Genomic DNA, 27,640 nt, shown 5'->3' with positions numbered 1-27,640 from the left:
TCAGCGCACAGCGTTTTTTTTTGTTCTCTAGCGATTTCGTTTTACATAATAAATATTGTTGGACAAATTTTCACCAAATCGTCTTCCTCTAGATTCACATGCTTGCTCCTTCTTTGATGCTTTCTCCATTTTTCTCTCGCTCTCCTCCTTTTGTTGGGTGGACAACGATTTCTTAACGTTTCTGTACAATTCTGCGCCATCTGCCCGTTTCCCCCTCCTGTTTCTCGTTACAAGTGAGGGCGGTAAAACTAAGGATAATCATAAGGATATAAACGGAACCCGATACAGTTTTATCCCGGAACGTAGTTAATGTGAACATTATACATACACATATATAGCACATTATGGAACAGCGTTTTTGTGTTAAGCAAATATCCATAAACCGTAGATCGGAACATACAATTCTTTTTTACCTTTCTATCGAGAAAATTCTTTACACTTCCGAAATTTCACAATACACTAACTGAATGAAAAGAAACGATTGTATAAAAAAAACATAACCCTACGCGAACATACCTAAACCTAAACCTATAAGATATCAAACGACAGACCCAACGACTGTTTCCTTAAAACTGACCCGGTGGTGGCATCGATCGAAGAGGGACAAAACCCGACTTTGTGCGGATGTTGTCCCTCACAACACTTCATCCCTCCTCACCCGGCACCCGGTGGCGGCCATGGACACGTCGTAAGAGTTTGAGTATTCTTGGTTCAGAAACGGAACGAGCGGTCCTGAATTGCAATTATCGGAACATGGGAAGGGGCGGTTTGATTATGAGTCTTAATTGGGTGTCTTCAGTCTTAGGAGTTTTGCGGCTCCTAGAACATTTTTTCCATACTATTTTCAGCCGACTTTCTCTACTTCATACGTTCCGATCGCCGGTGTGAACATTCATTATTCCACCCGGGTTCTAATTAGTTAGGAATATACAAGAGATAAGATGAAGCGAAGAGAGATCTAAGAGAGAGATATATAAATGGAGAAAGTGTTTGGTTTGTGTGCTTTCCAATAGATTGTAGTTTTCAAAATTGCATTCTAGCGGCTACCAAGTCATTTGGCGGCAGTAGGTATTTTAACTAGATTTAGCCGATTCAGTTGGACGAAGCTGAAGAAGCTGGTTTACAGGATGGGCGAACGCGATGGAACTCAAACTTGGGCGAATTTGGCGCCACTTATTTACAAGCTTTCCATCTGCGATCCCTCATCGATCGATTGCTAATCGTTCCTTTCTCCGGAAGGTTGTCACGTGTGTTTGTGTGTGTGTATCGGTATGTTTTCACGTGCGGCTGGGGTGGCTTTGTGGTTCCTTTGAATTACATCCTTATCTACCTGTCTATTTACAACCGTTTACATCGACTTATCGTTAATGTTTTTTTCACTTTGTTTTACATTTGTTTTTACTTCTTCTACCTATGCGCACCGTGAAAATATTTGCACACAGACACACACACACACACACATACACCCACCCAGACAGCATGTTTTGGGGTTTTTTTGCTTTTATGCTCGCCAACGTACACTCCTGCCTTATTTTAAGCAACTTTGTCTGTGGTGGTTGTTGAAGCGAAAAGATGCATCACTTTCGTCTTTTGCTTCGATTCCGATTTTTTTCCCATTCTGCATGTGAAAACTAAAAAAAGCGATAGTTATGAGTTTTTGTTTCGTAATGAGTTAGTTCTCTTGGAGGGCCTTGTGTGATTCCTCTTCCGCTTTTGATGATTTGCTGCTGCTTCTAAGCTAGTGTAGTTTACATACATTCAGCTCTACTCTTCAACACTCTCGGTGAACCGAGTTGGCTATGAGATGTGAACTGTGGACATTTAAATTTAGGATTTAAGAATTATTAAAAAAAAACGCAAGCCAACTGGCTTTCTTCATACAAAAGCTAATGTTGTTGCTTGTAGTTACAACATAGCGTTCATTTCCGAATTTGTGACCTTTCTATCCCCCGTCATTATCCTCTTTTACTAACTTACTCCCTTTTCACACGTGCCACACGGGCCTGATCAAAAAGCTTCGAGAGACTGGTGGCAACTCATTTTGATTTCCTTTCCCCATCGCAATTCGTTTATGTACAATATATATATATGTATAATAAAAAAGAAAGAACAAAACGAAAGCACACATCGATGACTACGGTCTACACTTTGCCACTCCGGAAGGATGTTGCTGCGTGTGTTGTTCCATTGGTCTTTTAGTTGCATTGATTAGTTGCTATATTTTTTTTCTTCGTCTTTTTCGACCTACGGCGTCGATTACATTCTACCATCTCTGCACGGTGTTTTGGCGGTTCCATTTTTTCCCCTTTTTTCTTCAAACGACATTTACAGCAGCTGAACGGAGATGGATTAAAGGATCCCTCTTTCCGGCTAAATCCACGCATAAAAACGTATATAAAAATGCAACCGAAGGCAATGATGATGCGAATGCGTCAATTACAACACTCTCGGGGACGTTTGTCTCTCCCTAATTCGTACTCTCCCCGCCCCTGTCCTTTGTTGGTAGGGCACAAACAATTATAACAAATAGCGTTACAATAAATAACACCTCTTTTAGATTGTGTAAAGAAAAGCGTGGAAATCGCTTACAAAATACAACATCAACTGTTTTTATATAAGCACGCGAACCTTGTTTGTTGGGATCCCGCTGCCCACTTCGCCCTCCTCCTCCTCTCTCGCCAAACGCAACTCGCACACGATCGATTTGTACTCTGGTATACGTCCTCTTCTTTTTTCGCCGTTGGGCCATTTCCGTGGCCTGCGTACGTCGTATCCGCCCGATGTCTCACATCCAACCATCCCGTCGCCCAGAGCATCACACTTAGATTTTCATGTAGAATCGCTCTCACAAGATGCCGTTCGTGATGTACTGGTAGCCGTCGTACAGCTTCGTCGAGAGCGAATTGAGCGAGTCCTGTATCAGCTGCTCCACCTTCCGCTCCAGCTCCTGCTCGGTGAGGTTCATGTGGAACCGGTTCCGCAAGTTGCGTACCGTGCCGGAGCACCCGTTTTTAAAGCAAGGCAGCTGGGAACCTGCGAAAGAATCGGAATGATTGGGATCGATTAGTTGTGGGGACGAGGAAGAAACAACGATGTTTAGGGTGGTGTGGGGAGGGACTTACTGCTTCGCATTATCTCCACAATGTTGATGATTCGGTCCATGTGCTTCCGGGCTGCCTTTAGCCCGTCCAGGAGCAGATACTTGAACTCGCAGTACAACTCCGATTCCGGGCCGCCCATCACATCGACAAACTCGGGCGTTAGTTTGAAGGGTGACTGTTCAAAGCCTATAAGAAGGTGGAGAAAAACATTTTTATTAAATCATCAACAGTTGCACATGTATTTAATATGAAAATGTTTGCTGGATCCCTCGATACATACCTAGATTTTTCGGCGATATGCTGAGAATGAATCCAAAATCTATGTGGATCAAGTGTCCATCGGAATGCAGCAGAATATTGCCGTTGTGTCTGTTATGTTGTGACCGGGAGGGCGAGAGTTGAGAACATTAAACATTTGCCCCTGCCATTCCATGGAAGCATGCTTATGGCCAACTTACCTATCCTTCACCTGCAGCAGGTACGATATCAGACAGTACGCCGCACAGGATTGCATAAAGTTGCGCTGCGCACGACGGAACAGATCCGTCTCCGGTGCGCCATACTCGTCGACAAAGTAGTCCTTCAGACTCTTGTTGGAATTCTTCTTGATCTGATGCAGCGACACGGTGTTGACGATCGTCTCGATCAGCCCGGAGTCGTTCGATAGGCACACGATCCGGTACGGGCGCACCCAAAGACCCACCATTTCTTCGTCCCAAATCAGCTTGAACATCTAGTTGTAGGACAGTCAAACAAAATAAAAGAAACCAAAAGCAATGTATCAATACACAAACGTTACATTTCACCGTCGTTACGTATAAATTGCTAACATGACATTGAATAAATTACCTGCAACAGTTGTGTAGCCATCAGTTCTTGTCGCAGGTCGTCCCCGCACTTCACGATCGCCGAAAGGAGCTTCCAGTTCTGGAGATGCCCGTACGGTGAAGACTCACGGATTTGTTTCTCCTTCTCGTGCCACGGTTCCTTCAAACGAGATGGCGATAAGGTACGTTAATAAAACCATTCAATGAAAACAAGTTCGTGCACCGTTTGGGTTAAAATGTCTACACTTACTTTGAGGGCGGCAGCGGATGGATCCGAAGGATCGTTACTGAACGGTTTCGCGTTCTCCGAGTTAAGGTTGGCACAGTGACGCTTCTTGACTTCGCCGATGTTGAAAAGCGCTGGTGTATCTGGAATGGAAAAGAAAGAAACGTTAATGGTTGACTATACTCGGAGCAAACACACTCCCACACATCCCACTTACGATGTTCCCGGGAGTCGTACGAATCGACGGAGAACTGCGATATGGTGTCCCGATCGGTGGACATTTTCGTGAGGCTCAGATACTGGGCCGTTATTTCGTCGTCCTCCTGCGACCACACGTCATCCTCGGTCAACCCGAGCTCCATCATGCTTCCACCACTAGCTCCGGCGGTGCCGACGCCATTCTCCACCGAACACTCCGACAGCTTGCTATGTCGTCCTCCGGCAGCTCGTGTCGACGTCGCCGCCAGGGCTGCTGATGGTTGCGTCGAAGTCGCGTCCTCACTGGATTGCGGCGGCGCTTGCGTTGGTATGTCAGTCTTCGTTTGGGGCACTGCGGCTGGCGACGGTTCACCGTTCAGTCCGCTGTCCAGCCGTTCCTCGCTCTTGGTGTGCCGAAGCGTTGGCATCAGCTTGGGAATGACGGGCGAGGTGTAAATGTCGTGCACTTCCACCACCTCCACGTAGATGATGTACGGCGTTTTATCCTTGGAGTTGAGCACGGCCGTCTTCTCCTCGGTGATGCGCACCACGTGGTGCGGGGTTTCCGAGTGCAGTGGAAGCCACACGCGCGCCGGCAGGTTCTTGTTGATCAGGTTTAGCAGGATGCGTAAACGCGACGTCTTTTCGATCTTCGTCTGCAGGCAGGTGAGCATTTTGCCGATGTCGATCAGCGCCTTCATGAACTCCTTTTCGGGCGCCAGCTTCGGTGCACCGCACGAGCATACCGTCTGCTGGCCGAGTAGGTCATTTACCGTGCCCCGGACGGATTCGAAGCAGGGGCAACCGTTGTCGAAGGCACGCCCCGTACTCAAATCTCCCAGACATGCCGTCCTACTGCTGCTGCTGCTGCTCGGTGGAAGAGCGGGAAGGGGATGCAGAAGGTGTTGCTGTGTTGGCCCACCGGTTACCGCCGATGGTTGGCCGTACAGTAGCATCTTGGGGTTAACCGCAAGCATCCCTAGCATGCCGGTCGCATCCGATTGCGAACGGTGGTGCGTTTTCCGTACGGCCGACAACGCCGCATGTTGTCCGGAACCAGATGCTGGATCGTTATGTTGCGCTCCTGCTCCTGAATCTCCTCCACTCGGCGATACCTTACTCGGACATACTGTCTTCACGCGCTCCCGCTTCGGGTAGAGCTCCCTCAGCAGGCTCAGGTGCTTGCGAATGCTGTTTCCGGCCGCACTCAGCATCTCCATGTTGAAGTTGTACGCCTCCAGCAGCCAAACGCACTTGAGTGAAAAGTCCACCGACTGCCGGCACCGGTACACCAGATACGGGTCGAGCACCTCGGACAGTTCCTCGATCTGCATGTACATCACGATCAGCTGCGGAATGTACAGGTCCACCTCGGCGTCCGGGAAGCTGAAGATCTTGTTCCCGATGAAGCTCAGCACGCCCGGTTCCTTCGAGTAGAACAAATAGTGGACGGCAAAGTGGATGTTGAAGACAGGCGACTCGAAGAACCGCAACAGGCCGCTCTGGCCGCTTCGCTCGTTTCGGCTTTGCGAGTCATCGCGCGCCACGCTGCCATTGACGCAATGTTCGACGGATGGGAGACACGAGCTGGCCGCAACGGCCACCCCCGGTACCACCTTCAGCGACGCGGTCGATGATGATTTCGATAGTGAGGCCGTCTTGGGAGCGACGACAAGCAGGTGATTTCCAGCTGCCAATGCCTCACCTGTGGTCGCCTCCGTCGGCGGTTCGCTAACGGTAGGCGACGTGACGCTACTCGTTTGTTGCTGTTTGCTTCGCGATCCGAACATGCTACCAAATTCCCGCTTCCTCGATAGTTCCGTCGGCGATTTCACCGTCGCTACGGCACCATTCCCACCCGATGAACCACCGGTTGTCCCGCTCAATCCTACACTATTGGCCGCCGTCGCCTCTTCCGACGACGTCTGTCCTTTGTCGCGGTTTTTGGCCGCATGCTTCTTCTCGTGATTATCGATGATGCTCTGCGCCGTCCGAAAGATGGCGTTCTTGGTCGCACCGAAAAAGTTCCGGAAGATCACTTCGTTCTTTTGATCCGCCTTCGTCGGTGGTGCCGGGGGTGGCGGCTGTGATTCACTGCCACCGCCGGCCTTCTCGCCCGCGCTGGCGGTGTTTGTACTTGGCACAATGGTTGCTGCGGTAGCGGAAGCGACGGCCACCCCCCCACCCGGCAGGACGGGTGTCAGGGCGTTGGTGGGCGTTGTCAGGGATTTTCCTTCGCCGACGATTGGTGTCGGTGCGTCCGGCAGGAGCATCTCGTCCTCCTCGTTGCCAACTCCCGCCCCGGCGATCCCATCCTCGTAGTCGATCGGGACGAACAGTTTCTCCAGCATGATGGCGGCCCGGGTCATGTTCTGCTGCCGGTAGCGCACCTTATCGGTGAGTGGACCCTGGTTCAGCGCGGACCCGGCCGCTGTCACTGTCGTCTGCTGCGGTTCGATGCAAGCATCATCCGTCTGCGCTCCATCGTCCTTCTGTCGTTCCACGACCGGGTAGAAGCACAGGTCGGACTGTAGCATCCGATACTCTTCCTCCATCGAGGTAGTCTCCAGGATTTCTATGCACTCTTCCTCGGAAGGATCGATCTCACCAGAGTCTAGGCTTTCCCGCGACCTTCGAATGCGCGTCAGTGACGTGTGGTCTGGTTCCGAGCCGCAAATAATACCTAAACCGGGGAGAAAAAAGTCATAAGATGAGAGATATGTCTTCTTCTGAGGGAACCAAGCAAGGGTTTAAGATTGAACTTACCCGAATCGTCCGAACCAAGACTCGTTAGATCTTCACGCTTTTTGCTCTCGCTGTCCTTCGAACCACTTATCGTCTCCGCGTCGGTGGAGTGACTTCCCTTCAATGTCCGTAACGTGGCACTTCCTACCAAATCGAAACGAAGACACAACCAAATGACAATCACCATAAAAACACACAAAAGCATTCAAAGTCGTGGATCCTACCTCGATCTAGTTTATCCCCCTTGCCGGCTGCCTGTTTACGCATCTCGACGCCCTGTGTTCCTCCATTTCCACCGTGTACCGTCCCGAGGGTACCCGTTGGCGTTGGTCCCACCGCAGATGCCGACGATCCTCGGCCACCGCTGTTGCTCGGCGTATTGGTCGGGTTGGTGGATGAGGTTTGAATGATTTTGCTGCACATCGTTCCACTGAGGATGGCGTTCGGGCAGTGCAGTGTGTTCTCTGATTCCGCGGACGGCGAGGAAACTTCCACCTGTGGAGGCAAAAAAGACGACGAGTTCCGTAAGGTGGTCCCAAAGAAGTGGACGGCTTTTGTTTGGCATTTACCTCCGGTATCCGTTGAAGGGCACTGTCCAAGCTGCGATTCCGATGGTGCTGCGTCATGTTGATCCGAGTGTTGGTCACCTGCGACACGGGAGGCAAGAGGATTCCCATCGATCTGGAAGTGAATTGAATCGAAATCAAATTAGAGACCAAAGTTCATTTCATTGTCAAAATTGCGTTTCTCTGAATTGAGGCGCTTCAGTTTCCTTTCATTCAAAAGGCACTTAATTTGCAATCGCCTAAGGCTGTACGATTTCAAGTAATTTGTCAGAGACAGCCAGTATTTCACAAGAAAAGAAAGGGAGGCTAAACTGTCCAGTTTTTCCATTTCCAAAAGCTTCAGGAGGGCGCCCACGCATAACGCAACATAAATGTGAAGTTTTTCCTTAAGCACAAGCAGGGCAGCGATTGTACGAATGAAAGAAGCGGATCCTAATGTGTTCACTCTGAACGAACATCATTTATCGCAGTGGAATCCGTTTCCTTTACGGAGATAGTTTTGTTGAGCATGACTGATAGTGAATAGGAACTGTTCAGAAAGGAACGGCTGGTTTGAATTGTGTAAATTTGTAAATAGTAGATTCGAGTAGGCGTTTCTTGACTGCGTTTCAAGGGTGCAATTTTTTACCAACGCAGCAGGCTAGATTAGGTTTTTTCCTGTATCGTAGCACTCTCTTGAGTTTGGATAGTGGCACGAGAAGCACGCGTTTACCATTTTTGAGATAAAACACAACGTAGAAATTAGAGGAAACTAGGAGCGATAGTGTCTAGGCAGTTTCAAACCAAAACAGGAACGATTTGCATCGTTGCAAAAACTTAGTAAATATTTGGTATATTCTACAAAAAGCGTAACAAATCGAGAGATGAATTTGATAAGTGATACAGAGGAAGTAGATTTATAAGGCAGTGAAAAGACCCAAAAGTTACATCCAGCGATGGGATCATCATCGGCAGCATCACAGGGACGGCCGAACACAGAAAAAGGGTCAATTTGACTAAAATCCATTACTTAACGCACACCCGGCAGGACCGGCCGGTGGAAAAGGAAATAAATGGACACCACGACTTCCATCGCCCGGATTTTGGCGCCTCTGTTTTGCCACCCAAGGTTACGGCGGGTGATCAGCATCGTAAACGGAATGTATGCATCCTAATGTAACCCCGGGGTAACCCCCGTGTGATGTCGGCATGTCGTAAACAGTGCGGTGGAATGCCGGCAAGCGCGTGCTTTTAATCTGATTAGCTTTTAGGGCCACTACAAAGCAACAGTGAACAAAGCGTAACACAAGGTGTTACGTTTTTCCGTCAGCCAGTTTAGTGTTGTTGTTACGGACAATGTTTGAAGGTGAACGAATGATATTCGCTGCATTACTTTCACTGCAAATATAACTTCAGACGGAGTAGGCTAATATAAACTCCTCTCATATTACTTGTCCCGCTAGTGGCTGAATGTTTTCATTTAAACCTCCCAAAATCTCTCAGTATCCTCTTCAATGACCTTGCCGGCATGCCAGACCAACTTCTTGAAACCCCCGAGAATGCAAGCGAAGATGGAGTTCATCGGTTAGTTCAAGATCAATCATACAGTTGTGAGACCAGTGAGACTTGTCTCGGAGGGAGAGATTCCAGTGTTCGAGTGTTTCATTCCAACTTCGCGTGGATCTCAAACCGGCACCGACTGTGGCCATTTATCAAACTGGTCCTAGACATTCCATTCCATTGAGGTCTCCACGCCACCCCAAGGGGAGATAATTAAGAGAAGATGATACAATTGTTTCGAATTTGTTCGCGCGGGGCAAAGATCGCGCGTTCTAAGACCATTCGTTCTATCTTTGTAGGATTGTTTAAAAACCACCCACATCCAAGTAGTCCCATGCGCGCCGATCGACTCGTGGCCATGGGGCGAGAACGCGAGGAAGCAAACTAGAGAGCCGATAAAGAGTGGAATATTAGCACGCTGCCTTGAGACCACAACATTCATTATCCACACGCACTTCCGTAGCTCAAAACGGCTGAGAGAATCCGAGCTGCTACATCTGAACCCCAATATCCCAAGTGGTGGTTTGAATTCTTCTCGCACACGCCAGGAACTGTGTGGACTAGTATATAACCGTCAGATGCGTGGGAAGCACGTGCGTAAAGTAAATCATATTTTAATGTCTCGAACTACACTGTGTAGATATGAAGTGATATAGAACTGGCTATAGCATTGGGAAAGGAATTTATCACCGACTTCAACGATAAGGATGGCTTGTAAGAGAAATAATGCTCAATTGAGACTTCGATATTGGAAATCTGTAGAATTGAAACCTTCCAGATTCTGCTTCCAAAGAGCAGGGTGATATAATTGCATTCTCAAAGTCACACTCAAATCCAAAGTAAAGCCCACTAACTACTAACTGTCCCACCCCTTTAGCTCTTTTTCAGTCTCGATGCAGCAACTCTTCATCCTGCAACCGGGACAAGCTGCCCTCTATTCGACTCCAACTACGGAGTCGTGCTACGTTTCCGAGCATCAAAATGCCACCCTTTTGTGGCGATATTCAACCCACATGTGCCTCCGTAAATCATTGTTCTGAAAATAGAACCCTGGATGTCAGGTTTACGACGAACAAAATATTTTAACAGATTCCCCCACGACTTCTTCGGATACTGAGACTCCTCTTTGCACGGGGTTTTAAACACGACGAAGATATGCACCTACAGGCCATGCAAGTACCGGAACTGTTTCTCCAAAGGGTGACTCAGACTTCATCCGAGAGGAACATCACAACAGTCATGCGGAACATCAATCCTCCGGCTTGGGTCCTCCGCCGATGGGAGCAGTATTTTAACTTTTCTGAGAGTGGCATGTGTTTTACCACTGACTTCAGGAATGGTCCCCTCTGCTAGTTGCATTCCATCCCGTAGAATAACACAGCTTTGTTTATGTACATCTGGGTGGAATTCGTAGCTTCTAGCCGTGGAGTTTTCTCTTGTTTGACCGTTGACTACTCTAAGAGAGAATGTCCTTTGGGCTTTTAAAAATAGGCCATAACTAAGAAAGCGTTCTAAAAACTCTTAAAACTTCAACTGCCAAGAATTTCTCAGAACCTTATCGAGAATATTCCAACAATGTTTTAGTGTTCGGTTTAGAACAATGCCTGTTTACATAACCTCCATTACGGCATTAGAGCCTCCGATCGACCCTCGAAACCCCAGAACCAACTTGCTGTGCTTGAGTTCCTTTCGAACACCAAATAATACCTGCGCCCCGCATGGTGTAAAACGATATTGTAATCGATCGTGCACGAACAACCGCAACCATCTTGAACCTACCAGCTCTGGTCCCTTCGTAGGTCCTCGCTGCAACTGATCAACCCCGATCGATCGATTGCTCGATCGCATGGAGATGATGCAGATTAGCACACAAAAAACAACACCACCGCACCAAAAGAAGGCATCACTGTGACGTGGGTGTAACGAGGGGATGGGAGAGACCAGCCGGTAGACCCTGACTTCTTTCCGGTCGGCGGTTTCACACAGGTGCAGAACCGGTTCTGTGTAACGAGGATTTCATTTACACAAGAGCGCGCGCGTGTAGACTATTGTAGTTACGCAATGGTTACGGAGCAATGTTACGGCAACAAAGGCAAGTAGAAACAGTTCTTTCAGTACCACAAGTGAGGTAGAGCTAGAACTCATGGGTATGGAGTTTCTTTTTTAAGTCGAGAATCGGGTCAGAATTTTAAAACCAACCTCAACTTGTACTTGCTACACTCGACTTGATTTTCTTTCGCATCTGTTGACATCGTCAGCTACAACAAGGAGTCTCTTCTGTCCACCCAAGCTCGTTGATCTTCTAAAATGGTCGTGTGGGAAAGTCATTTCTGCCTTTGCATAAATCTTTGAGCTAAGGTGGACCACTCGAGCATGACCGTATGTATTCGCATAGCAACAGCGGTGGAGTCACACGATCCGGCGAAACGAGTGTACTTCATTGCCAACTGTCATCTGGCCATGGAGTGTGCTTGCAGTACTTGCAACACCATAGACCACGTAGCATGCTTTGCATGTCGGCTTTCGCGGGAACCCGGTGGGAATTGAACCAATCCACCAATAAATCGGAGTTGGTCGACCGAAATCGGGTCGTGCATAGACTACAGGACTATCGGCCACACTCTCAGTACACTCGAGACACACTGGCCCGGTACTTGAACCGGCTTAGGTCCAACACTCACGAAGTTGACTCTGACCGTTCGTGATCTGTGAGATTGTTTAAATAGATGCAGTAGAAGTGGTCAACGACGACGACGAAGGCGGGTTGAGGGACGATGGCGGGAATGCAAAGACCACACAGCTGCCACTCCTTGAACAGATCTCCTCTCCCTTCGTGCTTCGTTCCGTCGGAATGTGCAATTTATTACAAACCCTGGGTGTGAATACAAAAAAACAAAAATGCTCATTACCATACTGGCAAGCGTTTCTCAATACAAATCTACAATTCTGTGAAAGGGTGGAACATCCGACATGTCCACTTCGAATCTGTTTGGCAGTACGCAATAAAATACTTTGAACGATAGCCAAAATAATCCTTCTACAAACCCTAGAGAGCACACGATGCGTGCTAGTGTCAAAAAGAACCGAAAGAGACCGAAGTGCTGCCGACAATTTGCAAATTGACATAAAACAGTAATTATGTGCACTGAAATGTCTATCTTTCTAACGCTTTTCCTCTCCCAAATCATCACTTTTTAACCTCCAAAGGATTGCAATTCTTTTTTCTTTTATCAATTCATGTTGAAGTGTTCCTATTTACAAGTTGCGTGAAGTACATGTTTTCAATGTTGCTTCACCTGTAATGTTTGCAAAGGGCAACATATTTTCCATTTTATTTACTTTTCTACAACGTCGGATGGATTTAAATCACCCCAGCATTTGTGGTTTATATTTTGTACACACTTCACGCACGACAAGTGGCATTCAAGAACCAAGGGCCAGTATCTGTGGCCAACCCTTTTCCGTAACCGCCTCACCGGACGGACGTTTGCGTTCGTAAATTTTCCCACGAAAACGAGGTTGCACTTGCCAGGATTCGCATTTCGTCAACCGTCGAGATGGACAAAAGGCTTCTTACTAACTTTCCCATCGTATGTTTTCGAGATTGTCTGTCGGGCCTGTGGAAAACCCCAACCGAATTTGGTTCAAATGAGTATGAGAAGAATAATGTGCACAACAGAGGTCCTGAAAATGACACTAGTTATGTTCGATGATTTTACAAATCGCCATCCATTGTTTTGGATTATACTAACATGAACCACTCGCGAAGATCCAATATCAACCGCCATTTAAATGTTGTTTAATAAACCGAGTCAGCAATAGCTGGACCATATTGTGTGTAAAGTAAATTAACTTTGCCACGTGATACGGACGATAGTTGACCTCACACGTGAATGTTGAAATTACAAAAACGTGTAACAACTTTCAAACATTCTAACAAGCATTCTAATTCGTCGAATTGTCAGCGGGAATATACACCACATGGTTTCACGAGGATCAGCATCGTTCAAAACCAAATGTATGTACTTGTTTCTCAATCGGGTCTCGTGCGAAGTGTGGAGTCGTTTTCAAAGAAATATTCTGCCTATCCTAACAGGACCAAACTTTGTCTGGCTTTTTCTTTATTATGTCTATGTAAATCAAGCTTAGTGTACTGACGTTGGTTGTTGTGTCCATACTTATGTCTTCACTGACGACAGCGCAGAAATGCTATTATACACCACACGTGTACATTAATTAGCACTGAAGGCAACATTTTTCTTTTCCATGTACAAAACGTAGCATGAACATGGATGGTTGAATTTCAATCTTATCTTATCCATACAAAGATCCTTTTATCCGGCCTAGTAAAGAAGGATTAGGAGTTGGATTAATATGTAATTTTCTTAGGCAGAATCTCTGGTTATTAATTCGCACAGTAAAGCTTCCAACACAAACGAAAACGTACGCCTGCACACATCTTTTAACCTTTGAGTCCGAGTTTGGCTCATTACAGTGGGCCAGACAGTCATCACCAACAACGAAAGCCTAGCGCTATGATTCATAAGAAATCGCACGTTTGGGCGCGTCGCATAGATAAGCAATACGTATTTTTGTCTGTTGTATTTGTTATTCACATGCTAGCAAGAAGACACCCTGAACACCAAACCAGAAAGAGGAAAAAAGGTCGGGCTTTAGGAAGGCTTTGGAGATATTTTTTGTCTCCAGACGATTTTAATCATTTAGAGATGGGTTCAACGGATGTTCGACTGGAATGTTAACTATCAGCCAACACGGATTTGGTACCAAAGGAAGTTGAACAGTCAAATTACCTACGAATGAAATGCTACAAAAAGTATGTAAATTGGATTGCTTTGAAAGGACTTCATTTCGAGTGAATGAGCCGCAATGGGTTGAACACTTCGAACTGTTTTTCATCAGCTTCATTTTACTCTATTTTGCCATTCGATTTGCGTGACGAAATTGACATGTTTCATTTAGCTAATTGGCTTACGGTGGGGACGTAAATAAACACCTTAAACAACCGCACTTGCACGTTCCGTTTGGAGTTGTTGCGTTGTCAATTCAGTCATTGTTTTGGTCAAAGTTATAACGCACGATGTTATTTAAAAAAGTGGTAAAAAAATTTGTTCCGAAATAAAGAATAAATTCAACACCCTGCTATTCGCCGGATAGCAGCAATGTTTCTCTTATCGATCGATGTTTATGACGCATTTAGAGTGTTGTTAGAAACTTGTAGAATGTGAAAATTTGTTTCTGCGTAACAGTAGCGTACCATTTACCGCTACGACTTCTAACGCCGTCGACCTCATCGAGCAAAAAAAAACCGATCTTTACTGTAAAACAAACAACTTATTTGCACCCTAAAGATGATGAAAGTCGAATCTTAGGGCCGACATTTCATGACCTCTTTCATTTACTTAATGTCAATGGTGAAAGAAATTACCTTCGTGGGAAAACCCCGACAGAGGTTTTTATTAAGATTTGACGTCACCATAGACGACATCTAGCGGACTACCTCTCTTATCGGTCATGCTATCGTCGTGCTATCGAAACGATTACCTTCATCATATTATAATCCTTTCCCCCGAACTGTGTGGATTACAAAACTCTCAGCTTGATAATGGAATATGACGGACTTTAGTACCTTTCAATGTATTATTGTTCGATTAGAATAGTAATACTTGGTAATGTAAGTAACAATACCGACTATGTCGGTATCGGAAATATGTCCTCAGCCCACTTCTTGTTCGACGATACCAACAAGTGGTAAGCGATGGATCAAAAGATACGCGTAACGTAAACACATCAATTTATGAACAGTCCTACGATTGACATCGTGGTGTTTTTTTGCTCTTGCAAAGTAACGAACACCTGTAGCCTGTATCCTTTGCTGCGGTGGCGCTGCTTCCCTGTGCGTCATTGGAAGTAGATTCTCTTCCGTACCTCAAAATCGCATTCTACACAGAGTTCTCTATCAGGGTTATTTCCTCCTCTGCTTGCTTCGAAAGGGAAAACAAGGTGGTAAAGCCCGACCAAGATGATTTAGGTCGCTGGAATTAGTTAGAGATAACGTAAAGCACACTTAATGCAACACTAGAAAAATTACACTGAACACAAGACTGTTTCACTTTTCACCAAACTCCACAACAACAAATGGAAGGTGTTTTTAGAATACACTAGAAGCATTACTCCAGCAGCAACAGTGTTTGTACCAACAAATCCTGCGTTGATGAAGTTGGGAGTGAATTGGGAAAGTAAAAACCTCCCTCCGAAGGGGAGGAAAATAGTAAAACCGTTACCGCTGTGCACTGTTTTTGGAAGAACCACAAGACACTACCGAAGGAAGAGGGGGCTCATGAAATGAAACCAACACTTCGCTGCGGCTTGCACGAGTCGAGTAGAGTTGTCTAATTGAGGTTGGTAAAATGGATTTCGTCAGTAGGTAGGATGGAATAAAAAAAAAAGTTTCACTTTACGTTCGCGTAACCATCATCTTTATCATCACCATCATCATTCGCGGCACGAAATCCTACCACAAACACACAACAGGTGGTGGCCACGCGGGTGGCACTACCACCGTTTCAACGCGCGCCGCCATCGCGATGGGTGCATCGTACGTGTGCAAGGCCACCAACAATGGCACGGTGCTGCTTGCTGCGCCGAATTCACTCACAATTCAGCATCCCACATCTGTGCCAACTTTCCAATCCGCGAAGATCGACGGTTTGACAGCTACTACTAGTGAACCCTGGTAGGGCTTGTAACAAAAGGGAACAAGTGCTACTACCGCTACTACTAACACTACCAGTGTCGCTTGTTATCGCGCACCAGTTCGCAATGGACTCATGGAACCACTTTATCAGAAATTGTATCGCACCCAAAACCACACCACACAAACACACCACACTGGTTCACTACTTACTTTGTTGTTTCTTTTTTCTTTTTCTTAGGGATTATAGAAAATAGGCCCTACGAGGAACCCTTCCTTCGCTCTTGCCACCCGCAACCTTAGATCATTGCGTTATCGACCACATCACCTTTGGACGAGTAACGTTATCCTGCGGCACGTTACGATCGTTATCACCGGGAAGGGCAAATGTCACCCAGGTTGGAGTTACTGCAGTTTTGGGAACAAGCAACACACTTTTTCTTGACTGCACCCTCTTTATCACAACCGCAAACGAACTCGGATGACTAATGCTTTGCTTAACATAACGGAAAACAATAAAAACAATGGACACCTAAGCTACTGCGCGACCGCGGAACAAGTGAACCGATTCCACGCGATGGCAGTCCTCTACTGGAGGGCCAGTTGTGGGTGTGCTACACGTCGACAGAGAGCAGAGTCATGGAGCGCGGCCACTACTCACAACTGATTCCGTTTGAAAACGGGCACAGAAACCCTCCACCCCGCCCGCGAGACGAGCGGAGAAGCTTCCCGACGCCGAAAACCTTTCGAAACGGAATCGCCTGCCGTGGCCGCATCGACACACACCATATCGTTGTAAGCCGATACGATACGGTAGCGCCTTGAACGTACAAGGGGCATTTCTCTCACGTGTGCATTTTCGAAGCCCCGCGCGATGTGTTCGTGGAACAACAGCAGATGATGATGATGATGATGACGATGATGGTTTTGTAAGGTTTCCCATCCGCATCGAAACGCCGCGACGAGAGCGGCCTCGCGGAATCGTTCGTCAATGAACCGTGTGTAGAGCAATCTTGTCCAAACACCGCACCATCACACAGACAGGTGCTCTCCGCAATGCACCGGTGTAGGTTTGGCAATAGAAACACAATTGGGTTTTCCGCTTCATCGCTTTATGGGAGTTATTTATTGACCGCGAGTGGGGGGGAAATCGACCGCACTTGAGATTGGAGCTAGAACTTGCACGCGTCGACCGAGAAAGGCTGGACCGTTGCATTCCTTTGAGCTTGCCGATTTTTTTTTCGATTGCCTTTTATCTACGCACACTTTAGTGTATCGTTACAACGCCAAGAATTCCCCCCTGGGATACCCTGAGGAGAGAATGCCGTGTAAACATTACAAGATTGCATGACGCATTGGATCAACTTCATCAACGTCAATTCGTCAGCCAAACCACAATATGGTGAGAAGATAAAGAAAAAGCTTTCCTCCACGCCCCCGGGTGGGGGTTGATACGTGGAATTGGCGGTTGATCGAAAGAGAAGAAAGTCCATACACCGACCAAATCGCAAAGAGCGATCAAAAACTAGCAAGAAAACCCAATATAAACGCGAATAGATTGCCGCCGTGGCGCTCTCGCAAATAAATACTCTCGCAAACAATTTGAGGGGGTTGTTACGCGAGTTTTGTTTTTGAGCTAGTTATCTTGTTTGGGTTTTCACATGTTTATGTTTTTCTTATCCGACTACTTCACGAGTTGTTTTGCAAACTCAACTCGATTCTCCCTTTAAATTCCCCCCCTTTACTCTAGTGTAGTATTATTTTTATCTTAGTATAATCAGCGTTTTAGAAATTTTTCTGAACGCCTTAGAAATGGCATGAAACGTGCCACGTGCGACACCGACATACCAATTTAATTTCCCCGGCTAATTCCTTAACGGGAACCTGAGATTCAAGGCTCCTTCTGGGACGATGTCCTGTTTCAAAAGACAGTCACATGCCACATCAAAGTTCCAAAGAAACCCGTCCGCTCACCATTGCTTCCGCTACTAAACTTTTCGAAGTGTAGATGAGTAGTAACGGTTCGATTCGGACCACCAAAGCGAAACGTAATTTTCCGACTGAAAACCTACTACAGTTATACTTGAGCCGATCATTACAATAACAAAACGATTCATTTTAAATGTGAGCAACTATCGCTAAATTAAAAAGAGAAAGGTCCAACCAAATGGCGACAAACTCTTCAGATGTACTTCCTCGTCAACATTGAATTACTGGCTCATACCGTGTTGCAGGTGGCGCCAAATACATACCTGAAAGGAGAGGGAAAGAGAAAGGAAAATGGTTAATTAATATTTCCAAAACAGATGCAGTTAGCAAAGCTAGTTGGAAAGTATATTTATGCCCTACGATATGAGCTATAACGTAGGTATTCTTCTCTTCTTGGCGTAACGACCGTCTTGGTCATGCTTTGACATTTTCCCTTTGTGTACATGGATAGGATTCGAACCTAGGCCATCGAGGGCGCTACTTATAAAGTAGGTATGGGAATGTAATAGCAGACGCCCACAAAAACCTAACCAACTGTGAACGGGCCTGATAAGAAAGCATCCGTGTACGAAAAAGATGGTTCGCTATACAGAATTCGTGCCGTTCAATAATCGTAACGTTTCTTATCGCAGCGATGTTTTGCTTTCAATCAAGATGATAATGTTGCTGATGATGATGATGATGATGATGATGATGCAAGACGCAATTTGAGGCGGTTTGAAATGAAACCAACGATGGACAGGAGTGCACTTACACCACACGCAGAGATTGATTACAGCAGACTGCGCGGTTTGTTGTTCGTTACTTTGTTCCGAAACCGATGAGCTAAAGGAATTTTGGGCCAATGCACTTGCCCGGATCGTTCAGTGAACCTTGAAGATGGCGACTGATATTGAAAACAAACCTTGCGAATCGACTATCGCAAAAGTTGGTACTGAAAGTGGTTCGGAGATGGTACTCAGAAAATATTTACTCAATGCACGTTTATAAAACAGATATACTTAAATGAACAGTGAGATTAGTTTATGTAAATAAAGTCTCGTTTATCCACGCAGTGAAATGCGGTTATCGCGAAATATATTCAGTGGAAAGACCGGATGAAATTAAATGAATGAAACGAAATGATTCACTTCGTAACAAACAATAGGGTAACAAAGTAACTAGGTAAATATCATCGCAAAACAATAAAAATGTTCTATAGTTGTTTGAAAACTTTAGTATGATAGACCATGAGTGCATGAGATCAGCGCATGCAATCGTCATCGGATGGAAAGCAAACTCAGAAAGCAGAAGATGCATCGACCGACCCGCTTGCCCCCGTTGCACTGCATATTGCAGTTCAAAGAATCGATTCGCGGCACGATGCATTTCTTCCAGGCGTGATTGAGATAATGAAGAACGAAAGCGCGACCTCAGACAATTATAGATGCAGCTGGAAATAATGTTATCGCGCTGAAGTTTGAGCTGTTGTTGGAAACCTTCCAGCTATTCTTAGCTTATTACGAAACACAAGCGTTGTTTGGTATAAAAAGAAACAAGAACCCAAGCGTTATTTATATTACACAAAGTGCCAAAAACAATAAGCTAAACATTGGCGTGTGGAAAAACGCACATACATCATGTAATTCCTCTAACTAACAATCTCGCGAAACTAAACAGCACACACGATTTCCATCGAACCATCTTTCAGCGGCTTCTAAATAAATTTGAATGACTGCTCATGTGAAGAAAATCGCACGAAGAAAGTCTTCCGTAACATATTGATCACGGTCTGCCCCTTCGCCCCTTTTTCGCATGTCTTCCAGGAGTTTGAAGTTTTTCCAGTCTAACGTTCGGTTTTTGCACAACGATGATGATGAGAAGCTGGGGCTTTTCAAGTGTTGTTGCGCGCTAGGAGGGTAATTAAAACTTTCCGCAAACAATGTTCTTCAAACACAATAAAGGCGGCCTGTGGTGCGCCGCTTCCTACCCACGACGGAGCCAGAGAAACTTGCCGAAGATGAACTTACATCAACCGAGACCGTTCCGGAGAGTGTTCAAAATCGAATCGCAGCACAGAATGCACGGCATGAGGAGACTTTTCGTATCGAGCCACAGAGTTTGTGCAGATGGTGTTTACCTGTGGTGCGTCTTCGCCCGAGGAGGAATGCAATGTGCGAGCAGTTTATGCCCAACCAGCCATTTTCTCTGGGGCGCGTTTTGGCAATTTGTTTTCTGTGTAAGGCGAGTGGGTAACACATGAGTGCTTCAAACGTACTCCCTTTTGAAAGTTACCGCACAGCTTTGCTGGGCTATCGAAAGTTTGCATCTGCCGCGAACGAAACCCCACGCATAAGTAATTATAAAACAATAGTATTACAATGAGCAAACCAGATTTAACCATACTTTTCACAATACTCCAAACACAATTGTCCAAAAAATGTAAAACGTGATAGAAGACTTAAAAGCTTTTCAGTGTCTCAACCACTCCATCGAATGTCGTATCTGTAAGACTCTTTCCAGATTGAACTGGTCGTTTATCATTTGATCCGTTCTCCATCAATAGCCACTGCTTCGACTTTGGGAGTAGCAAAGGAATGAATGGATAAAATCGTACGTCGAGTCGGCAGATAGAATTTGATTTATGGCCCATGGCAGCTTCATGAATAACTGTAAAGGGCCACCGGTTTACACGAAAGCTACAAACGCACACAACAAATACCTTTCAATCCCTCCCACACCAACGGAGAACTACGCCGCTTTCTTGCAAGATTAATAAATTGCCTCAGAAAAGATGATTCTCCGCTTTTGCTTTCCATCGGTACGGACCCGCCGACACTATATGTCCACGATGTTGTCTGGTTGAGCTTATCGTATTTCACTGTCTTATCTTCTTGCCTGCCAAACTCATGCCTGAATGACCGTTCGATCGCGTTACTCGTCGGTCGTCGAGTCCTCCTCGTCGTCGAGAATGAAATTCATAAATTTTAATAAACAACACCATGAAATCTCTCCAATATCACACGAGCACGCCACAAGCTACCGGAGAAGTTGGTCGCTGCTTGGATGGTTAAGTATCCTTTCCCCTTTTTCTTCCACATCATGATGAAACATTCCCTGGAGATACATAAAGATAATGGTCCATCCCTCTTCTCTCTGCTTGCCTGACTGTGTGGCGATCCTCGGGAAGCCACCTTTGGTCCATTAGATCATCATAAATCGGTGTTATTCTTCGTTCTTCACCTCCACAGGAGACGGTAGAGACTGTATATTCGGGATGCATCAGAATTTCTTCAGCTTTCTTTCCGGCACCTCCCGTTCGAGATAATTAAACGAAAATCCTACGTTGAGGAAACTCTAAAAGATTCGATTGCACTAACTTCTCTGATTTCATTGCAATCGGCAATCAGGTCAAATGCGGATAAGAAAAGATCTGCCCGTTGGCCCTGATTACCTGGACAGAAAATGGGACACAATCGGATTACGGGCACCGAAGAAGGATATACCGGGGTTTCAGGCGAACGCTTCCACGCTGTTCCCGAATGGTTCGTGAATGAGTTGGTGGTCATAACTTATCGTCTTATTGTCGAGGTATGGGAAACATTCTTCGGTTAGCAAACAAAACTCTGTCGACGAAACAAGCGCAGAGTTTTTACGAGAAAGCACTGACAAGACTGACATAAGTTTCTTAAAGTTCTGTCTAAATCCACAGTATCAGTTTCGGCACCTAAAGCTTTAGGGTTTATGTCGTGGTTACAATAACCCGCGGCAGGTTGCGGAATTGGTCCAGTTAGAAGTTTCAGCATCATAGTTAAGCTGAGTAGATTGTTGCAGTTTAATAGCACCTGATTGGTTAACTGTATGTAGGTTCAGTCTGAGATTACAACAACGTTCGTCACGGCACGAGACGGCCACCAAGACGCAATAGACTCCACTCCACGGGACACCGTTTAAATGCCAGCCCTAGCACACGTGCACTTTACTTCAGTGGACTACGCGTGCAAACAATTAGCCGCTGGCGAAGGTAAATTATTTGCTTGGCAAGAACATTTTCGGTCCGCCAATCCGGCGTAGTCCCGGCTCCAGGCAAACCACCCAGAGGGCAACCCCGATTTCCACACCTGCTTTGCTTCTTCGACCTGCTTGTCAATGGCGAGCACACCCGAACGGGAAATGTGTATCTCTATTAAAAGCCACGAGCGACGCAACGATGTGTGGCAAAAGCAAAATTAGTCGCCGACACGCAAACGCATCCCTGGCCGTTAGAGGCAGCACCACACTTGACTGTTGTGACCATTAGTTGAGCACGTTTCGGTCCCTTCACCACGGTTGGATTTACTATCGATTTGGTTTAATTTAATTAACTCGTGCCCATCGCAGCGGCCGAGGATATGCTTTTGACTATTTATGACCAGTACGGTAGTCGTCGGTGGTCTTCGCCCAGGTAGTCCTCCGTCCGTATCATCTTTATCACTTTGATATTAAGTTGATAACATTCTGCCGGATGTAGGACACACATACGTACACACCCCCAGACAAGGTGTGGCAAAAATAGAGAAAGTCCACGAACGAACACCACCTGGTAGCAACATTATTTGAGGCTTTAGACTTCCAACTATAGTCCAGGTGTCTATTTCATCCATCGACGAATTCCTTTTTTGGAGCTATTCAGGCTAGGTTCCAAATTCAGTGCCGGAATGTTTATGTTTTCTATGGGACTACACTCTTCCAATCCTTCCGGATCTCCTTTCCTCGCCTCACTTTGGCCCGCCACGAATGTTCTTTTGCAGTGTCGTGCGTTATGAACCTCCCGATTTCCGGGATCGCCAACGGGCTTACGGCCTCACAAGGGAAATGGCGTACATGACACTGGCAGAGGTCATTGGTCTTCTTCCTCACGCGCACAGAAGAGAGATAAAAGATTAAGCTAGGTGGAGAATTGCTGGACGAATAGAGGAAACCAACTTCGAACAACTTCCTAAAATATTCCACTCACGAGTTACAAGCTTACATACAGAGAGCTTGAATCAACTTCAATTTGCCAACCGTGCGTTACCTCCTACTACCCTTTCTGTTCCTCCTGGGGGACAAATGGTAGGGACAAAATGAATAGATGGATGGATCGGAAATGGACAAAGGTCCCATACATTCGCTTCCTTCGGCGTGGAACCCACCCTTTGGCCATTCGGTTAGTAGCGTTCGTTTTGGCGTTGGGCACGTGCACAGCTCGCGTTCTAGCACTTCCGTGTCACGAACGGATGAAATCTGTTCTTGGGTAGGAGGTACAGCGGGGGAATTGAGGGTCGCTTCCTCCGAAAGGTGCAAGAACGCGTAGAACTCAAATGAAATGATGTCATATAGGTATCCCGCTGTTAAAACGTGCTCCGACTTTTACTCGCTTAGTATTGAAGTAGTGTCGTGGGTATAAAATGCTTGTAATTAACTAATTTTAATAATGTTCACTTGTTTACGAGGAGTGGCCAACGTTGGACTAGACTAACATTCAAATGTGCTATGAAATCGAAATTGATCAGAAATGCTTCCTGAGCACTCTGCAATAAGCAAATTTTGGGATTTCGAACTGATTTTTGGATCATTACAGGCAAAAAAAATTGTGTTCCACATTGTGGTAAAAAGCCGTAAAGTTCGCACCAAGCGTAAAGGCCCCTTCTTTTTTCGAACGAAAAGACTTTCGAAACAACGTCCCACGCTCAAAACCAAATCCTGCCAACCAATCCGGGCTAAAAACACCGACCTTTATTTGAATGGCATATAAATTGCTATTGTAAAAAAACGGACCAATAAAAACTCTATTGAGTTGTGGTCAAGCTTTAATACCCGAACGATGCCTTCGTAGGATTCAAAAAACTAGTATGAATCATGGTATACCACCCGCTGAAAAAAAATCCGGACTGGCTCTAGTGGTTGTCTTTATTCGGGCACTGGAAAAGGTTACTCAAAATTTACCACTACGAATCCCAGATATGGTTGTTCAATGAATGAGTCCTTTATGTTCTTTCCTACCGCAAAGCTCAAACAGAACCTGTTTCACACAGGGAATCGTAAAGCCCTTCGAGAGCCAAACATTTAGGGTACGATCAGATGTCCTATATTCCACTTATTGTGTCGTCGGAAGCCTCTGCCTAGCTATATTGATGTCCCCTTCAATGGTCTCCTCTCGTTTTCGAAGCCTCAAATATCAGAAAAGGGATACATGCCGCTGGGAAAAGGGTGTTGGTCCCCCTTGTTGAAGTCATTTTTAATTTACGATACGTTCCGGAACCGGACGAACAGAGAGGCTAATTGATTTTCCCGAGTCCTATATTTGTCCCCAATTATTTCAATGCACATCGGCCGAGTTCATCAATTTGCACTTTTGGTAAACGTTGCGGTTTGCTTGACACTGTGGTGATGTTGTGCCTCGCGTACCGACTCTCTTCAGGGCTATCTCGTGACATAATCCTCCCCTTTCATTTCGTTGTTGAATGGAGTGCCCGCTTTGGAGAGGGAAAACGAAGGAATTACACTTCAATGAGCCATCGAGGGGACAACTAAGTGGAGCATATACATCGTTCCTGACTTTATGGCTGCCAGATTCAACTCACCGGAACCGGTGTTCAACTCTTGGTGAATCTGGTCGCGTGGTGTCGGTTTAATGACTCAATAATACTTGAGAAATTTGGGGAATCGTTGGAGAAGCCCAGAGATTAAGGAATAAGAGTACACTCAAGACAATGACGATTTCGTTACGAACGATTGAGTTACTAGGTTTCAACTTAAATAAGAACCGATTGATAAGAATTGGAAGATTATCGAAGAGATCCCATGAAACCTACCTAAAATCTAAACTAAGATTCCTTTGGTGCGTTGAAAGTCTCGTCTTTGGCGGTGGCATCCCCGACGAGCTGCCATTGCCAACGTTCGGACCTGTTCGGCCATGGACCGCGGGCATGTTCGCGGATGATAGTCCGCTGCTACTGCTCAGACTTAGCCTAGGTTTGTGGAATCGTGGTGGCATGGTAGCGGTCGTATTGGACGTGGACGTCCCCGAAGAACTGCTACTGCTGCTGGTGTTGCTACTTGTGCCGCTTGCGTTGGCAGCTGATGGCAACGCCGTGCTGGAGACGGTGGCACCGGAGGGAGGTTTGATTGCCAGGGGAACTGTCACCGCCATCGTCGGTCCATGGTCCGGAGTGTGGTTCCACTTCGGTGGTAAACTATCACTGCAGTGGCCGTTAGGCATCGTTGTTGTCGCTCTACTAGTACTACAGCTACTACTGCTCCTACTGCTGCTGCTGTTGCTATCACCCGTCGTTGCGTCAGCCTTTACTTGGAGTTTGGTGGAGGAGAATGCTCCGTCCACCGAACTGGCATTACTTTTCGTGGAAGGTAGTTGCGTTGAGGTGACGTGGTGAAGTTGTAGATGATTATGCGCGGGAAGGTAGTGATGATCAACCTGATCGAGACCGGTCGCGGAGTTGCCCCCTGCCGTTCGCGGACCTGCCGCTCCCTCGAAGCCGCCGTTCATCATCATGGTGGACGGCGAGGTGTCGATACCGTTGGCCATCAGCACCACCTGCTCGTCGAGCGTCGTCGGGCTTTGGACGGGCGTTGTCGCGACCGACGGGATCTCCTCCGACTGCGTGCCGGTGCGGTCGAGCGTCCCGACCAGGCTGTTGTTCCGGTTGGTGCAGCTTATCTCGCGGATATGCCGCAGCTTCTCGTAGCTACTGTTGGGCGGATGGTCGGCCACCGCGGGTCGGTGGGTTTTAATGTTCAGCAGCAGCTTGGACGCCGACTTGGGACCACCGGAAACGCCGTTGGCGAGAACGGTTGTACCGTTGCTGGTGTCATGTTTACCGCCGTTCCCGGTCGAGTTCGTTCCACCACCGTTGGCGCTACTGTTCGCCACCGTCGACGACGACGAGGATGAGGATGAGGACGATTTAAATGCAGAAAATACGGAATTCATCTTTGGCGTCACGCGGATGCCGGTGTCTGCCGAAGCAACCTTTCGCACACTAGGGCCGATCTCGTCGGCACGTTGTTGGAGGGTTTTCAGAGCGGCACTTTCTCTCATAAACAGCGCACAAACACCATCGCCATCCTTTCCCCTTTGGTTTTCCTCTCCCACCACCACGTTTCACCACGGTGTGAATGAAAACTCGACGGAGCGAGGAATTATCAAACCGGTGTGGTAATAGCCGCTCAACCGACCGGTTGTTTATATATTTCGTTGCACAAAATGACGTACACTTTCGCTCCACCACCACTCCACTCCCCACTCTACAATGGGTTTTGACAGTTGACCGGAAGAGGTACGGTTATCCGATCTTCCTCCTTCTCCTTCCTTCCTAAGCCAACATCACACCTTGAACCGTGTTTCACAGCCGCACACAACTGCCCAAATTTGGCATTCCTTCTTCTAGAAACTCATGCACGTGCTGATCGAAGCAACCACTTTCTCGAAACAATCGATTACTCTTAAGCACAAAGTAGGCTTTTTTCGCAACACATTCGTGGCATAGGAAATCGGGGCTTTTTTTTCTGCACACTGCACACACTGAAAACACGCCGATGTTGACTTTAAATCCAACAATTTCCTACTGGGATCATAAAGCACCCAGAAGGGAGGGGGGGGGGGGGAATCGCGCACACACAGACACAAACACACACGCGCGCGCACGGTGGAGTGGAGCTCCTAATTTTCCAACGCTCCTTCGCGCTTCATTTCCTTCCTTTCCACGACGCGTTTTTCCTTTCTTTTTCGAGTGTGCACACTTTCTCCTTTCGACACTTTCTTTCACTGGCTCGGGTTTGCCACCACCTCACACACTTCACTGTTGGATTGAATTTGATCAAGTAATGGTTTTAAAAAGACTGCTGAGACGGGGGGGATCATGGACACTGAATCGCCGTCGGAATAAACACATAACCCCGTGCCGGCCACGTAACAAAACAAATCACGATCGAAATGGACGCGCTGGACTGGACGCACCTCTGTTGGGGGGTAAACTTTGCACTCACTCGCTCACTTTGCCAAAATTAAGGGAGATGTTTGGTCGTATGCCTAAACGGACCGGGTGCACGGGATTTGGAACTATGGTTGCTTTGATCAACACGACGACGGCGACGACGACGATTCGCCATTGACGGCTAGCAATCGAATGTTTTGGTTGCGCGGCTCAAACGTTGTGCGCGATCGCGAGGATGACAAACACTGTGATTCATTCATTCACTCGTAAATACCGCACTTTGTACCAGCCACACGGATGCTGCGCGGCCGATGAAGTCATCCGGAATGAATCTCGTCCGAAGCGTGTGTGTGCGCCCACAACAACGACGACGACGACATCCGACCCGACAGACGGCTCGTGATTAACTGCGCTCCGAGTCGCACAGCCGGCGTTGATGGTTGAACGCTCCCGCTGACCGTGACACGGTCGTCTTCGTCGTCGTCTTGCTGCTGGTGTAGATGGTCCGGCCTCGGTTCACTTGCCGGCAACGGGTAGCCACCATTGCACCTGACACGTCAACGAAGAGGAACTTTTATCGTCCCATGCTACTTGCGGGGGTCCGGCCAAGAAGCTTAGCTGAATCCGACGAGAGTAACCTGCAATTGTAACGCGAGAGAAGAAACACACAATATTCTGGTTAGTAAACGCTGGCAAAGGAAAAGGGTATACGAGAAAAAAAACAGTCCCCGTTCGAGTGCATCTGTCATTTGACGCAGCTTCCTACGTTCGTCTTCCCTCTCC

General features: G+C 46.8%; 1 protein-coding gene across 1 annotated transcript; it reads right to left on the bottom strand.

Moving 5' to 3' along the window:
- Positions 1-168: 168 nt before the first annotated feature.
- Positions 169-25,854, bottom strand: LOC131267006 (serine-rich adhesin for platelets). The gene is made up of 12 exons (XM_058269737.1): positions 24,719-25,854; positions 7,667-7,778; positions 7,322-7,592; positions 7,119-7,241; positions 5,321-7,035; positions 4,372-5,260; positions 4,179-4,297; positions 3,951-4,088; positions 3,560-3,834; positions 3,382-3,470; positions 3,123-3,287; positions 169-3,033 (listed from the first exon to the last, which is right to left on the bottom strand). Exons 1-12 carry the CDS (start codon positions 25,852-25,854, stop codon positions 2,846-2,848), a joined length of 5,220 nt encoding a protein of 1,739 aa, XP_058125720.1. The 3' UTR covers positions 169-2,845.
- Positions 25,855-27,640: the final 1,786 nt, after the last annotated feature.

The sequence above is a fragment of the Anopheles coustani genome, chromosome 2 (genome assembly GCF_943734705.1).
Source record: "Anopheles coustani chromosome 2, idAnoCousDA_361_x.2, whole genome shotgun sequence".
NCBI lineage: Eukaryota > Metazoa > Arthropoda > Insecta > Diptera > Culicidae > Anopheles > Anopheles coustani.
Note: the sequence above shows the minus strand (reverse complement) of the source record. Positions and strands in the feature narration are given on the sequence as shown.

Coding starts and splice junctions, on each gene's coding strand:
- LOC131267006 (XM_058269737.1), bottom strand. CDS start 25,854: ATGAATTCCGTATTTTCTGCATTTAAATCGTCCTCATCCTCATCCTCG. Junction 4,089..4,178: donor CATCCGCTGCCGCCCTCAAA/GTAAGTGTAGAC, acceptor TCTCGTTTGAAG/GAACCGTGGCACGAGAAGGA. Junction 3,034..3,122: donor TGTGGAGATAATGCGAAGCA/GTAAGTCCCTCC, acceptor ATTCTTTCGCAG/GTTCCCAGCTGCCTTGCTTT.